General features: G+C 23.1%; 1 protein-coding gene across 1 annotated transcript in view; it reads right to left on the bottom strand.

The window, feature by feature from the left end:
* Positions 1–12,809, bottom strand: part of mask (multiple ankyrin repeats single KH domain) — a 45,646-nt gene that overhangs the window by 15,999 nt on the left and 16,838 nt on the right. Inside the window, exons 9-16 of the mRNA XM_011497977.1 lie at positions 12,218–12,760; positions 8,603–8,780; positions 7,850–8,529; positions 7,210–7,414; positions 4,061–4,417; positions 3,118–3,444; positions 858–1,046; positions 396–761 (exon numbers count right to left, since the gene is read on the bottom strand). Coding sequence (XP_011496279.1) covers positions 396–761; positions 858–1,046; positions 3,118–3,444; positions 4,061–4,417; positions 7,210–7,414; positions 7,850–8,529; positions 8,603–8,780; positions 12,218–12,760 — 2,845 coding nt within the window. The remainder of the gene's footprint in view (positions 1–395; positions 762–857; positions 1,047–3,117; positions 3,445–4,060; positions 4,418–7,209; positions 7,415–7,849; positions 8,530–8,602; positions 8,781–12,217; positions 12,761–12,809) is intronic.

Genomic DNA, 12,809 nt, shown 5'->3' with positions numbered 1-12,809 from the left:
TGATTAAGTAGATATTATTAGTATTTTGAGATATGCTTCTTCTGGTTTAATTATTTTTTTTATTTGTTTACATATACTATTCTAACATAATAAAGCATTATTTAAGAAAAAACATATTTGAACAAATTATATTAAATTAAAAACCTGTCCGTTTTAAAATTGTAATAGCAAAGAGTATTATAAAAATCAATTTTAATAAATTTTCATTACATTTGATTTAAAATAGATATATCGTATACTTTTTTTTGTGCATAAACTTTGTAATTCAACTTATATTATAACGAGATGCTAACGTTCATTAATGTTATCATTATTGTAAAGTTTATTTACACTAATTATTCGTAATCGTGCAAATTATCGTTAATAATTTTATATAAAGGTACAAAATTTCTTACCGGTGTGTCCATTCATTGCTGCTAGCATAAGTGGTGATATTCCGAGTTTAGATCCAGTTCTTGAATTGATTTCTGCACCATGACCAAGCAATAGTTTTATTATATTAACATACCCACCACTAGCAGCAAGACTAAGAGGCGTGTAATCAGAAACATTTCGATGTTCCTTATTTGATCCTCGATTTAGTAAAAGTTCAACGACTTCGTATCTACCACCACTGCAAGCAAGAGATAGCGGTGTATCTTTTGTTCGTTCAGATTGGGCTTCTATATCAGCACCATGATTTAAAAGAATTTCTACAACTTTTTGATGACCAGCTGTAGCTGCTAATATTAAAGGAGTGAATCCTTTTTTGTCACGATGTTCTAAATACAACAAAATAACGGAATATTATTATATTATTAATTATATAAATAAAAATATATTAATTATTATAAAACTTACTAATATAAATTACTTACCAATATCTGCTCCTCTACTCAATAGAAGTTCAACAAGTTCTTCATGTCCACCAGCACAAGCAAGAGTTAATGCTGTATCATGATTACTATCAGTTTCCGAATCAACATCCATGCAAGAAAATGTAGCTGGCACTGCTTGATTTGATGAATAAGTCCCATTTGCATTTCCAGTAGTATATTGATTTGAAACTATTAAAACGATGAATTTTTTTCCATATACATATTTATAAAAACATTAAATGAAAAAAAATATGAATGAAATAAAAAAACTTCGCGAAATTCTTATAATCATAAATAAATTTAAAATAAAATAAAAAAATAATTTATTTGAGCTTTTACAAATTTTAAAACAAAAATAGATTTAATAAATAATAAATAAAAATAAGTAAATAATAAAAATAAAAAATAATAGAAAATTACTCAGTAAAAGATATAGTTTACCGAGAGCTAATATCTGTTAGAAATTTTGGAAAAACATAAATTCATCAATGAACAATATTTACCCAGTACGAACCATATAAAAGTATAAATAGATGGCAATAACCTTTTAGTTCAATAATAATTAATTTTTTTATTGCATTTTGCATGAATACAACTATGGATAACAATATATCACTTTTCAATATACTTGACAATAATCAAAATTAGACAAAATCACATCTAAGCACAAAGCTATTAACGGAATAACTGAGCTATAATGCCAAATACCACGATATTAAATACCAAAAAAGGGTACAAATTTAACTGTAAACTTAGTTAAGGCAATTAAATATGAACTTAAAACATTTGTATATGGGTTATCCAAGCATGAAACATTAGTATTTCAATACATTAGAAATATATTTTACGGATTAATGAATAAATTCTATCAGAAAGAATAAGATAATTAAGAACTACAATGAGATTATAACATTAGCTATTAATATATTAAATAAATATTTCCTATTCGGTCTATACAAGTATTTGCTAATTTAAGAAGTAGATCGTAATAAAATGAATATGATTAATGATAAAAAATAAATACATTAAATTAAAAAAGTTAGTTGAATCGTACAAAAATAGTACGATTTGTAGATTCCCTTTTATTAATATTAGTTTAAACAAAATCAATTATTTAAAAATGAATTAATAATGAAACAATACATTTTTATTATTAAAATGGAACCTTTTTTGTTTATCATTTTTATATATGAAATAAATATTTTTGTGTTAATATGTAGAATAATGTAAAATTATAAATTGATCTAAGTTATAATATTATATTATTATATTTTGTTAACTACAAATAATTTATAAAGAAGGAAGTTATCTTAACCACTGTAACTATAATTTAATATCTACAATGAGTAAAATTAAGTAACGCATATGAATTATAATTTTAATATAGAAAATGTAGCATATTTATGAATTTATAGAATTTTGATAAATTTGAAATCAGATAACCAATGATTCACATTCAAAATTACTCTTTTTGTATTTGTTTAATAATAATTAATGAAAATATGACTAATAAGGAATTTTTAATATGAAATTCAAATTCAACTTTTTAATACGAAAGATATAAAACGAATAATTTTATATTATTGAATCACTTTATCATATAATTTTTCGAATTTCCTGAAAACTAATCTACCATTTTTTTATGCAACAAAATTCAAATGAATCATAAAATTTTGAATATTCAATTGCAATATGGTATGAATAAAAATACTAATGTAATGACAGAATTTTATTTCTATAAATGCTCAAGATAACTTTTCGATTAACTTCTAATAGTATAATTGAAAAAAGCGGAATCAACTGACAGGTTCATAAATTTCCTGGAATATTTAGATAGGCGTGGTGACTGAGAATAACTGCAGAATATAGTACAACTTTTCTTTTTTTACCTAACATCATTAAAATTTTCATAAAATATTTTAAAGTAATTTTTTTAGAAATTATATTAAAATAAAAATACTATTTTTTTACTTGTTAACTAAATTCAACGATTTTATAACACGAGGGAATTAATATATTTAAATATACATTTTTACATTTGTAAAATTATGGAAATAAGGTTTAGCGATAAACAGAAAACAAAAAAATTTATCGTTGAATCTGTTAATCAGTTATAAATAAGAAATAATTATTCAAAATTAAAACTGTATTCACTATATTCTTCAACACATGATATGAAGTGTACATTGTTAATAGGATATGGATACAAAGAAATGTATTGAATGGAATTCTTAATACATATAAAAATATAAATTCTTACTTGACGCAGGATCTACTTGGTAATTTTGACTTGAAAAATTTGAGACTGTTTGTTGAGAATTTTGATTTGGAGATTGTAGCAAAGATTGTTGTTGTGCAAGCAAATATCTCGTTTTTTTACCCTTAATGTTAGATGATGTAGTGCAAATCGGTTTCTTCTCTGATGATAAAATAGCATTATTAATAGGTACAGGTGACTGTGTTTGCGTAGCAACTTGAACCTGATTCGTATTACATAAAGATAATTGAGCATCGTCGTTTTCTGATGTCTGTATCATTTCTATTGTATCTGCAGAACATGCAGGTGATATTGACTGGCCTGTAAATCCTAATATATAAATGATTGAACATTAAATTAAAAAAAAAAAAAATATATATATATCTATAAACTTTTTAAATATTGATTTATTTTATGATTAACATTATATAAATATTAATTAATATTTTATAAAGTTTATTAATTTTTAAGAGTTTTGATAATATATCTTTATAGTGACAGATTTTTCTAATTATTAATTACATACGATAATTAAATTCTTAACTTGTATTAATACGCACACGCATGACACATTTATTTAAATAAATTTAAAAATAATGAATAGAATATCAGTGATTTTAATAAATAGTTGAAAAAAATAATAAAAATAATTTATTTTATATTCAATATTAATTTTATAAATTTAGGCCAATAATAGTGATATCAAATTTATATAAATAATTACAATATACAGCATTAACATAAGTAGAATGATTTGAACATACTTCCATTTATAAGTTTCTTTATAAATGTGATATTTATTAAGTGTATTTTAAAATTCAATGTATGTGATGAATAATTAGTAATTGTGCTAATCACTAATTGTGCTAATTAGTAATTAGAGTTAATCTCTTTTAGAGATAAAAAGTTTTTAGATTATACATTATATTTCAATTACAATGCTTACCCATTTGATTCGATTGTAAAAGTAATTGAGCTTGAAAATTATCATCATTTATTCTTCTTTGAATACCTAAGCTTAAGCTAGCTTCAAAAGCATTCAACATTTGCTTCTGTAATGGTTGTGATGGTGTGGATTGTAAAGTTAGCGGCATCTCTGTTTGATTTTCAGAACAAACTATTGTTTGCTGTACTGGTGTAAGACTTGATAACGATGACGTAGAAGATACTGGTACAGCAAAATACTCTCGAACAGGTTCAGTGTAATTGCTAATTGTAGAAATTACTTGATGAACTTGTTGAGGGAATTGCTCCTTATTTACGAAAGCTTCAATTTTTTTTGTTTCAAGTTTTTCTGTGTCATCTATTAAATGAAAGTTCAGTATTATAAACACCTATGATTATATTTAATAATATGTACTTAATCGAATTGAACAATAAAAATAAATATACATCTATTTTTGTTTTTGTGTGGTAATTCTTATATCGACAATCTCATAAACTGCGGTCAATTTTATATTTACTAAAAGTATAAATATATAAAGAACGAATAACGTAGGGACAAAACTAAATAGACATAAAACTAGAAAAGCAATACAGCAAATTTGCTTCAACGAATGTTTAGCAACAAGTATATGGCGTTAATTATAAAGAGATCAGATAATAAAATTGATAAAATACTTAATCAAAGCTAGTAGACATAATTATTTATAACTAAATCTCTACATATATTAATACGTCTATAAAAAATGTTCCTAAAATTTAATAAGTCTTTAAAACACAAGTTTGTACCAATTCATCATACTAAAGTTACAGGGAAATTATAGTGCCATTGTTAATTATATTATTGAAAGTTGGAGTGAATTATATCTACAATGACAATTTCATAAAGTTTTTATAACGACATATTCAATGAAGCTAGTAACTAAGAATTAAATATCGATTAGTTTTCTTAATTGTACTTCTATAGACGTAAAATATTTGAAAAATTACATTTATCAATTGTTTACACAAGTATCTAATAATTTTGCTTGCACGCTATATATAAACATTTATTTCAATATTTCTAAATCCTTTTGACAAACAATAACTGGCCCAATAGGAACAAATATAATATTTCGAAGTTTCATGTTTGTTAAATATAAATTCATTTTTAGATTTCAAAGATTAATAGAAAAAGCTCTTTTAACAAAGTAATACCTTAAGAATCATTGTACATTATACGCAAGTATAAATAAAAAATTCTTTCTATAAATATTTTATAATTAACCAATTTAAAATGTATAGAAATTTTTTGGTTTTATAAAATATTATATTCAATTATAGATTCTTGAAAATCTCTTTAGAAAACATTAATATTTTACGAGCTATTAGAATAAAAAAAAGCAAATAATGTTTACAAATTTACTCTGTATTATTTACTATTTTTATATCAATTTTTATATTCTGTAAAAATAAATGTTACAGAATACTAAAATTAAAATAATATTAAAACGAAATAAAATATTCAAAGTTGTATGTATCATCATATTTAGACAATCCTATTAAATATAAACATATATAAAAAAATCTGTTAATTATTGGTTGTTAACAAAAAATTTAATTTTTCTTATTTATAGTTATTTTTTTCAAGATTGGACATATTTTTAATAATAAATTTACTTATTAATATTAAAAATAATACATTTCACAAAAGAACCAATTCATTGTTTCGTAAGATTTGAAATTAATATTAACAATTTTTAGTATATAGTAGATACAACCAGATCGATAAATATTTTTCCTGTTTTTTCCCTTCAAACAAGCTTTACCTATATGATAATAAATGATTACTCGCTATTATAAAAAATGCATATTTTCATTTGCATTGTACTATTTAATAAAATAGAACTACAAAACCTAAAAAACAATACTCATTAATAGTTTAAAAATTATTAAGCATTACAATCAGAAATACTGTGTATTTATATAGCATTACTTAATTAACATACTAAAAGCATGTTAAAAAAATAATGGAGCTGTAAAATATAAGTAGAAAAAATAGAATTGTGAATCAGCATAAACGCTCGTGAAAAAATAATGAAAGCGTGATATAATTCTAAATTCATATATTTAATATTAGTTTATAAGCGATTTCATTGATATTACTTTTAATTTCATTGGCATATGCTAGTTTTTTTAACACAGAATTGTATAGATTTTTTAAATACTACTATTATTTTACATTAACATATTCCTTATTGAAAGTATTTTCAATAATCCTCTAATAAAATTAATTCAGTTTTTTCTATACCCGAATTTATTAACCATTTGACAGACCGATTACAAATACATTAATTATATTTATTAATTTTAATTAAATTTTTTTTTCTACAAATATTATTTATCAGACGAAATATATAGTGTTATTAAATTGATTTAATAAAAAAAACTTAATTTGAATAATTTTATTGATGATTTATGTATTTGTACACTGTTTCATATTTTTAAAATGCTAATATTTAATTTTTTAAACCATTTATTAAAATATTTTATAATATTTTTCGCACATTTTTATCTATATTTTTACTTTACAGAATTATATAAAAGTAATGAAAAATGACGGAAATAATCATAACCTCCTATAATTGAAGTACAAAAAAATTTCAATTTGCTAATTAATTTTAAATAATCTAAGTTTTAGGAATGTTTTTTTTAATACATAGTATAATAAATATATCAAATATATAAACATTTTAAATCATTAAAATAGATAATTAAATAATACTAATTATAAAATTGTATACATAATTTGTATAGATATAGCGTACTTTAAATATATAATATTCTTCATATCCGAGATATCAAAATTATTCCTTTTGTATGTAATTGAAGTTTTTATAAATAAAGAATATTTATCAGAAAATTACAGAAAATAAATCATAGTTACTTACGTCAGGTTTAACTTATTGTCGTTTTACGACGTACTGCAACGAGTATTACTTAATCATTTTTATTATTTCATTAGGTTTCTGAGTACAATTTTAGAGAAATATACATTTATAAATGGGGCATACACAAATACGTTTATGATCAAATACATTATTATATTAAGAAAATAATAATAGTTGCGTAATTTAATAAAAGTAACTAATTAGATCACAATAGAAAACTTACCATTATTGATATCGTCAAAACTAATTGATTCAAAAATATTAACTGCTTCATCAATGGGAATTTGTGTACCATCTTCTAATTTAAGAATTTCTTCATCATTTGATATTTTAGTTCGTTGTGCTGTAGAAAAAAATGGACATGCTCCTTCTCGGTGAATTCTAGTGAAATCTGAATCAACTTGATCTATAGTTGGTTTCGACGTTTGCTATTGAGAATATAAAAATAAATACAAAAATATATATTAAAATGATATATTAATAATGTCTAAGGATACACAACTGTACTTTTGTCATTGAAATAATTGATAATAGGCAATTATGAAGAATAATTTACTATATATTAAATATATAATAATATTGAAAAATATAAAAAATAAAAAACCACACCATGTTAAATATGGTTTTATAATTTTTCTGAAAAATTTTTTTATTTGCTTGTTATATAAAACGAAGAAAATAATAATTTGTAACTAAGCATATACAATTAAACTATATATTATATCCTTAAGATAGCAATAGAAATGTATAAATTTACCATATAACAGACAAAAATAATTTTTATAAAAAAAGACAAATTATTGTAATAAAAATTATAAAAAATAATACCAGGTAAAGCTTACGATAATTTATTGTAAACCTACTTGTGCTTGATCAAGTTGTAGTTGTAATTGCTGATTAAGTTGCTGCAATTGGTGAACTTGTTGAATACAATGGGGACGTGTTTTTTCTAAAAATTTTTTAAAATCGGAAGAAGAAAGCCCTGCTACTAAAGCCATATGCTGCTGTTGAAGTTTATTTATTACCATTCCATGAACTGTTTTACGAACATTTTTATTATCTTTTTTAGAAACTGCTTTAACTTTAGGGCGATCACTTATTGCTGTATTTTGACTAACATCGCTACTTGTTATGGTTGGTTGTGAAGGTATTGTACCAGCAATTTCACCAATTGATGACGAAGCATTTGAACATGTTAAATTAACAGCTGTATTTGTAGAACTACAAATAGTATTTGATACTGCAGCAGTAGGGGCAGGGACAGTTATAACAGAAACTGAAGAATTACTCGAAAAATTACTTGCAATAGAAAATTTTTCAATCACAGATGATGATAATGGCAGTGGTAATTGTGTTTCTTGTAAACATCGCACCTCTTTTAATATACGTCGCTTTTCAAGTTTTATGCCTTCTCTAAAACCTTCTAGATAAAGTCGATTAGCCTGAAAACCTTCGTATAAAGACAATGCAGAACGAATACTATTATTTCCTTGATAATTCATCAAATCGTTTGGTATATCATTTGAATTATTCGTAGATAAACCTAAATAATCGACAATTTTATTAAAAACTGTAAAATAAGTATTAGCTAAATGAATCAAACCATATAAATATACCATTTGCAGATACAGCTGATTGTGATGTCTGATCAATATTTACAACATTAGTCACATCGGATAAAGCAGTATTTTGTTCTGATTGATCTATAAGCGAATCGACAGAATCAACATTCATTCCAGATGATCCTAAGAATAAATGACCAGCACCTTTAATTTGTAGCTCTCGCTCAACTCTCTATAATGATAAAATGAATCAGTTATGTAATTTGACTTTTATAATTAAAATTTTCAATATTATTAGGTAAAATATATAAACATTTTTATGAATATCAAAGTGCTAAAAAAGATCCATCAAGAATAATTGTTTGTGGAAATATAAATTAAATATATGGATATCCGTACTTTTTGTACTGGTATAAATATTATTTGTTTAAAATTATTTTTGTCACCTCGACTAACAGTAATAATTATTATTCTGGATTCATATACATTTGAATAAATATGAAAAAAAAATCAAAACGAAACTAGTATTATGAATTAAATTCTCTTCCTCAAAACTTAATAAATATTGAAATAAAAAATTAGTATTTTGCTTTTAAACAATTAAAAAATAAAAAGGCAAAGACGAATTTGTAAATATTAAACGATCGTGTTAGTTATTGAAATAAAACATAATTATATATCTTTAATCGCATTTTAAAGATTTAAAACATTTTAAACTAATATATACTTATACTTTTATCAATCATATTTATTAATATTAAAATACTAAAGTACTCTAAAAAATCATCGAACGTCACAAAAATGCTAAATTACGTAAGTAATTCAAAATGGATTTTGAAGTAATTTTAATAGGAATTACTACCTTCAGAATACTACGCATATAGTACTTTCTGCGGAAGATTATCTCAATTTTCTCAGTTATTGATAATTTTGAACCAAACTGCTAGTTCCTCATTTAATTCTGTTCAGGAAGAACAGTGTATTGAATACAAATTAACAAACCATTAGTGTTATGAAAATATAACATCAATACAATGCAAAGTAAAACGACTAAAGAAATAAGCACTATGTTTAAAAAATTATCAATACAATTAAATAGTACACAAAGTTTTACATATTATGAATTATAAGAATTAATATTCTATAAAAATAATGTGCTTAACATAAAGTTTACGTGACTGATAGATATTTTCATTATTAGATAATTAGATTTTTTTATAGTAATTATAAACGAGGAATATATAATTTTATAAATTCCACATCTTCTAAATGAAGAGTAAAAATTTTTAAGTGAAATGTATAAGAAAAAGAAGTGAAAAATTTATTATTTACAATCAATAATTAATCGAAATAACAAAAAAATTTCAATTATATTGATCCGAATAATAAATACATCATGGTAGGATTATATAATTTTTAAAAGATTCAAGAATTTATAAAATAAAAATTTCATTCACAAATTCATGAAATTCTTCCAACAGCTTAATGTTTGAACATAAAATTCATATTACTTAGACAAATGTATTAAAAAATAAGAGAATTATTATTTAAAACAAAATTACTAATCCATAAGTATTGAAAAAAATAATCAGTAAATATTTTAAAACCAGTTTTATTTCAGAATAATGTAGAAAGGCAAATATTGGCTAGTATTTTGTAAATAATTATTACCTTTTACATTAAAAAGTTAATGCAAGTATATTTGGCAATTTTTTTCTAATTGATGAAATTAATAGACCACCATACAATACCAATAGAATATATTTCAAATCTTTATCTAATTATTATACATATATTCATATATCACATGTCTAGTAACTAGTATGAAATGCTTAAAATAGTATTATTTAGAAATAAAATAAATAAATAAAGGAGATAGAAGGATGATGATATCAAAGTATTGAATGAAAGCCTTATGAATATAGATCTTAAATATAATTTTTTTAATCATAGGTATCTACGTTTTGAAATTGTTAGTCAAAAATTAAATAGAGTCTATTTTTAAGTAATAAAACTAAATATTACTTTGTTATACATTCTAAAATCTACGTAGTGGCAGTTTTAAATAAAATATAATTATTAATTAGCAGCGTTACATAATATTACATATTAAAATTAAATTAAATATTTTAAAGATAAAATATTAAAAATAATTAAAATAATTAATTCTACAAAAGCGTAGATAGACATATGCGTGTTTTTACTTTATTTAGTTATTAAAAATAAAATCATGGAGCTGCTTGAACATTTATTTGATTATATTAAAATTATGTTTAAAAGTATTAAAAATCAATACATTCGTGTGAAGAATCCACAGAAAAATAATTATGGAATAAAAAGCCAAATTAACAGCATTTGAAAATACATAGAAATTCACACACCTAAAAATCAGAGAGAGAGAGAGAGAGAGAGAGAGAGAGAGAGAGAGAAAGCGAAAGTGAGAGAACTACTATTGAAAAACGAAAATGTTTAAAAACTATATATAATTTATTTTTAGATACAATTTTATAAGTATATTACTTATTGCAATCTTTCTTAAATGTTTATATTCATTAAAAGACTTCTGCAAATTATCTGTTAATACATCTGATTATACAAAAACAAAAATGAATTAATAAGAGAATGTTTTCGTATATACTATTTGAAATGTTTTACAAAATCAAAATTACCATGGAATGTTCTAAATTTACATGGATAAAATCCTTTGAGATATCAGAATAATTTTATAATAATTAAAAAAAAAAAAGGACTATAAAATAAATACCATTTTATTGTGAAGCAAAAAATGGGTATTTAAATAATAGAATATGTGATACAAAGTTTTAATAAAAATACATTTCTAGTAACACGAAAAAAATATTTTTGAGAGATATGTATGTTTTAATTAGTGTAAATCTGCAATCGACAAACTTTCAACTTCACATAGTTGCTGCTATGTGTGGATTTAGGTACAGATATTACTTTTATCTTTTACGACTTCGATCTTGTTTAGCTTTCGAAAAATTTCTTTAATTTATATTATATATATTTTTCCATTTTGTTATCTTGGTTTTTTAAATCCGTTGGACTTATTTACTATGCAAATTCTTTGTATTCTTTATTTCGAGTGTTTTAATACGAGGTGCTCGAATGTGTTTTGTTATTGAACCAAAAACGGTTGTATATCATGATTATTGTATTATTACTTAGAGTGGATGTATCGATCTCCTAACATAATTGACACGTTAAATTATTCAGTATTGATATTCATAATCTAATTCCATATTTTAATAAATAATTAAACATTATTCAAGTTTTATAATTTACTACCATTTTGATTATAAAATAAAATATATTTTTCTTAAAGTATCAAAATATATCATGTTATTAACTTAAACCTTATGCTGATTTTATACTCAATCGCTGAAATTAAAGTCCTATGTTTATAATTGCTTTATTAAATATAATTTATTGAAGCTTTTCATAATTGATATTATCGTTTAAGTATTTTCAAAGAAATATCTTTATCGTTTTTTTTAGGTATTGTAATTTTAAGCAAATCATTTCGTTAATTTCAAATAACTTTATATATACTAAATATAAATTTATACAAATATTTTTCACTAATCAAAAATTACTTTATTTTACTTTAATTAAGTCTATTATTAGAATTAAATATTATAGTCATACCTGCAATTCTTCCAATATTTGTTGTTTATGCAGAATTTGCTCATGTCTAGTACTTTTTCGACAGTCATTATTCATTGGAACACTTGACACAGACGAAGAATTCATACTTATGTTAGGTTCTGAAAGGCTAGAAAAATTTCCACGGTTTTTATCAAGAATGTTAGTATCTTCAATCGCATTCATAATTGAGCTTCGAGGTGGCTGACTACGAACTTGCTGTGCTTCTGCTGACGTGAGTGTAACATCTGATACATTTGTCACTGATCTGTTTTTTCTCAAGAGCGATTTTTGACTGTTATGCTTAGAAGGCATTACTTGACTGTGATTAACTTCCAAATTTTGTTGATGTTGCGTATTATGCTGCTGTGAATGGTGAGTTGATACTTGAGTTGTTTGCTGTGTAGTTTGTAGCTGAGTTAAAAATATTGATGCTGTTGTATTATGAGGAGGATTCATCATAATACTATGAGGATAATCAAGTAAAAGTTGAACAACACTTGTATGGCCTCCTTTTGCTGCCTCGATCAACATTGTAGAGTTATCCTTAAATGTATCAAATATTAATAGCTGCTATAGTAATTGTTTATTAATC

The sequence above is a fragment of the Ceratosolen solmsi genome, unplaced genomic scaffold (assembly GCF_000503995.2).
Source record: "Ceratosolen solmsi marchali unplaced genomic scaffold, CerSol_1.0 scaffold14, whole genome shotgun sequence".
In the NCBI taxonomy this organism is placed as follows: Eukaryota; Metazoa; Arthropoda; class Insecta; order Hymenoptera; family Agaonidae; genus Ceratosolen; species Ceratosolen solmsi.
This window is presented reverse-complemented; position numbering and strand designations above follow the sequence as displayed.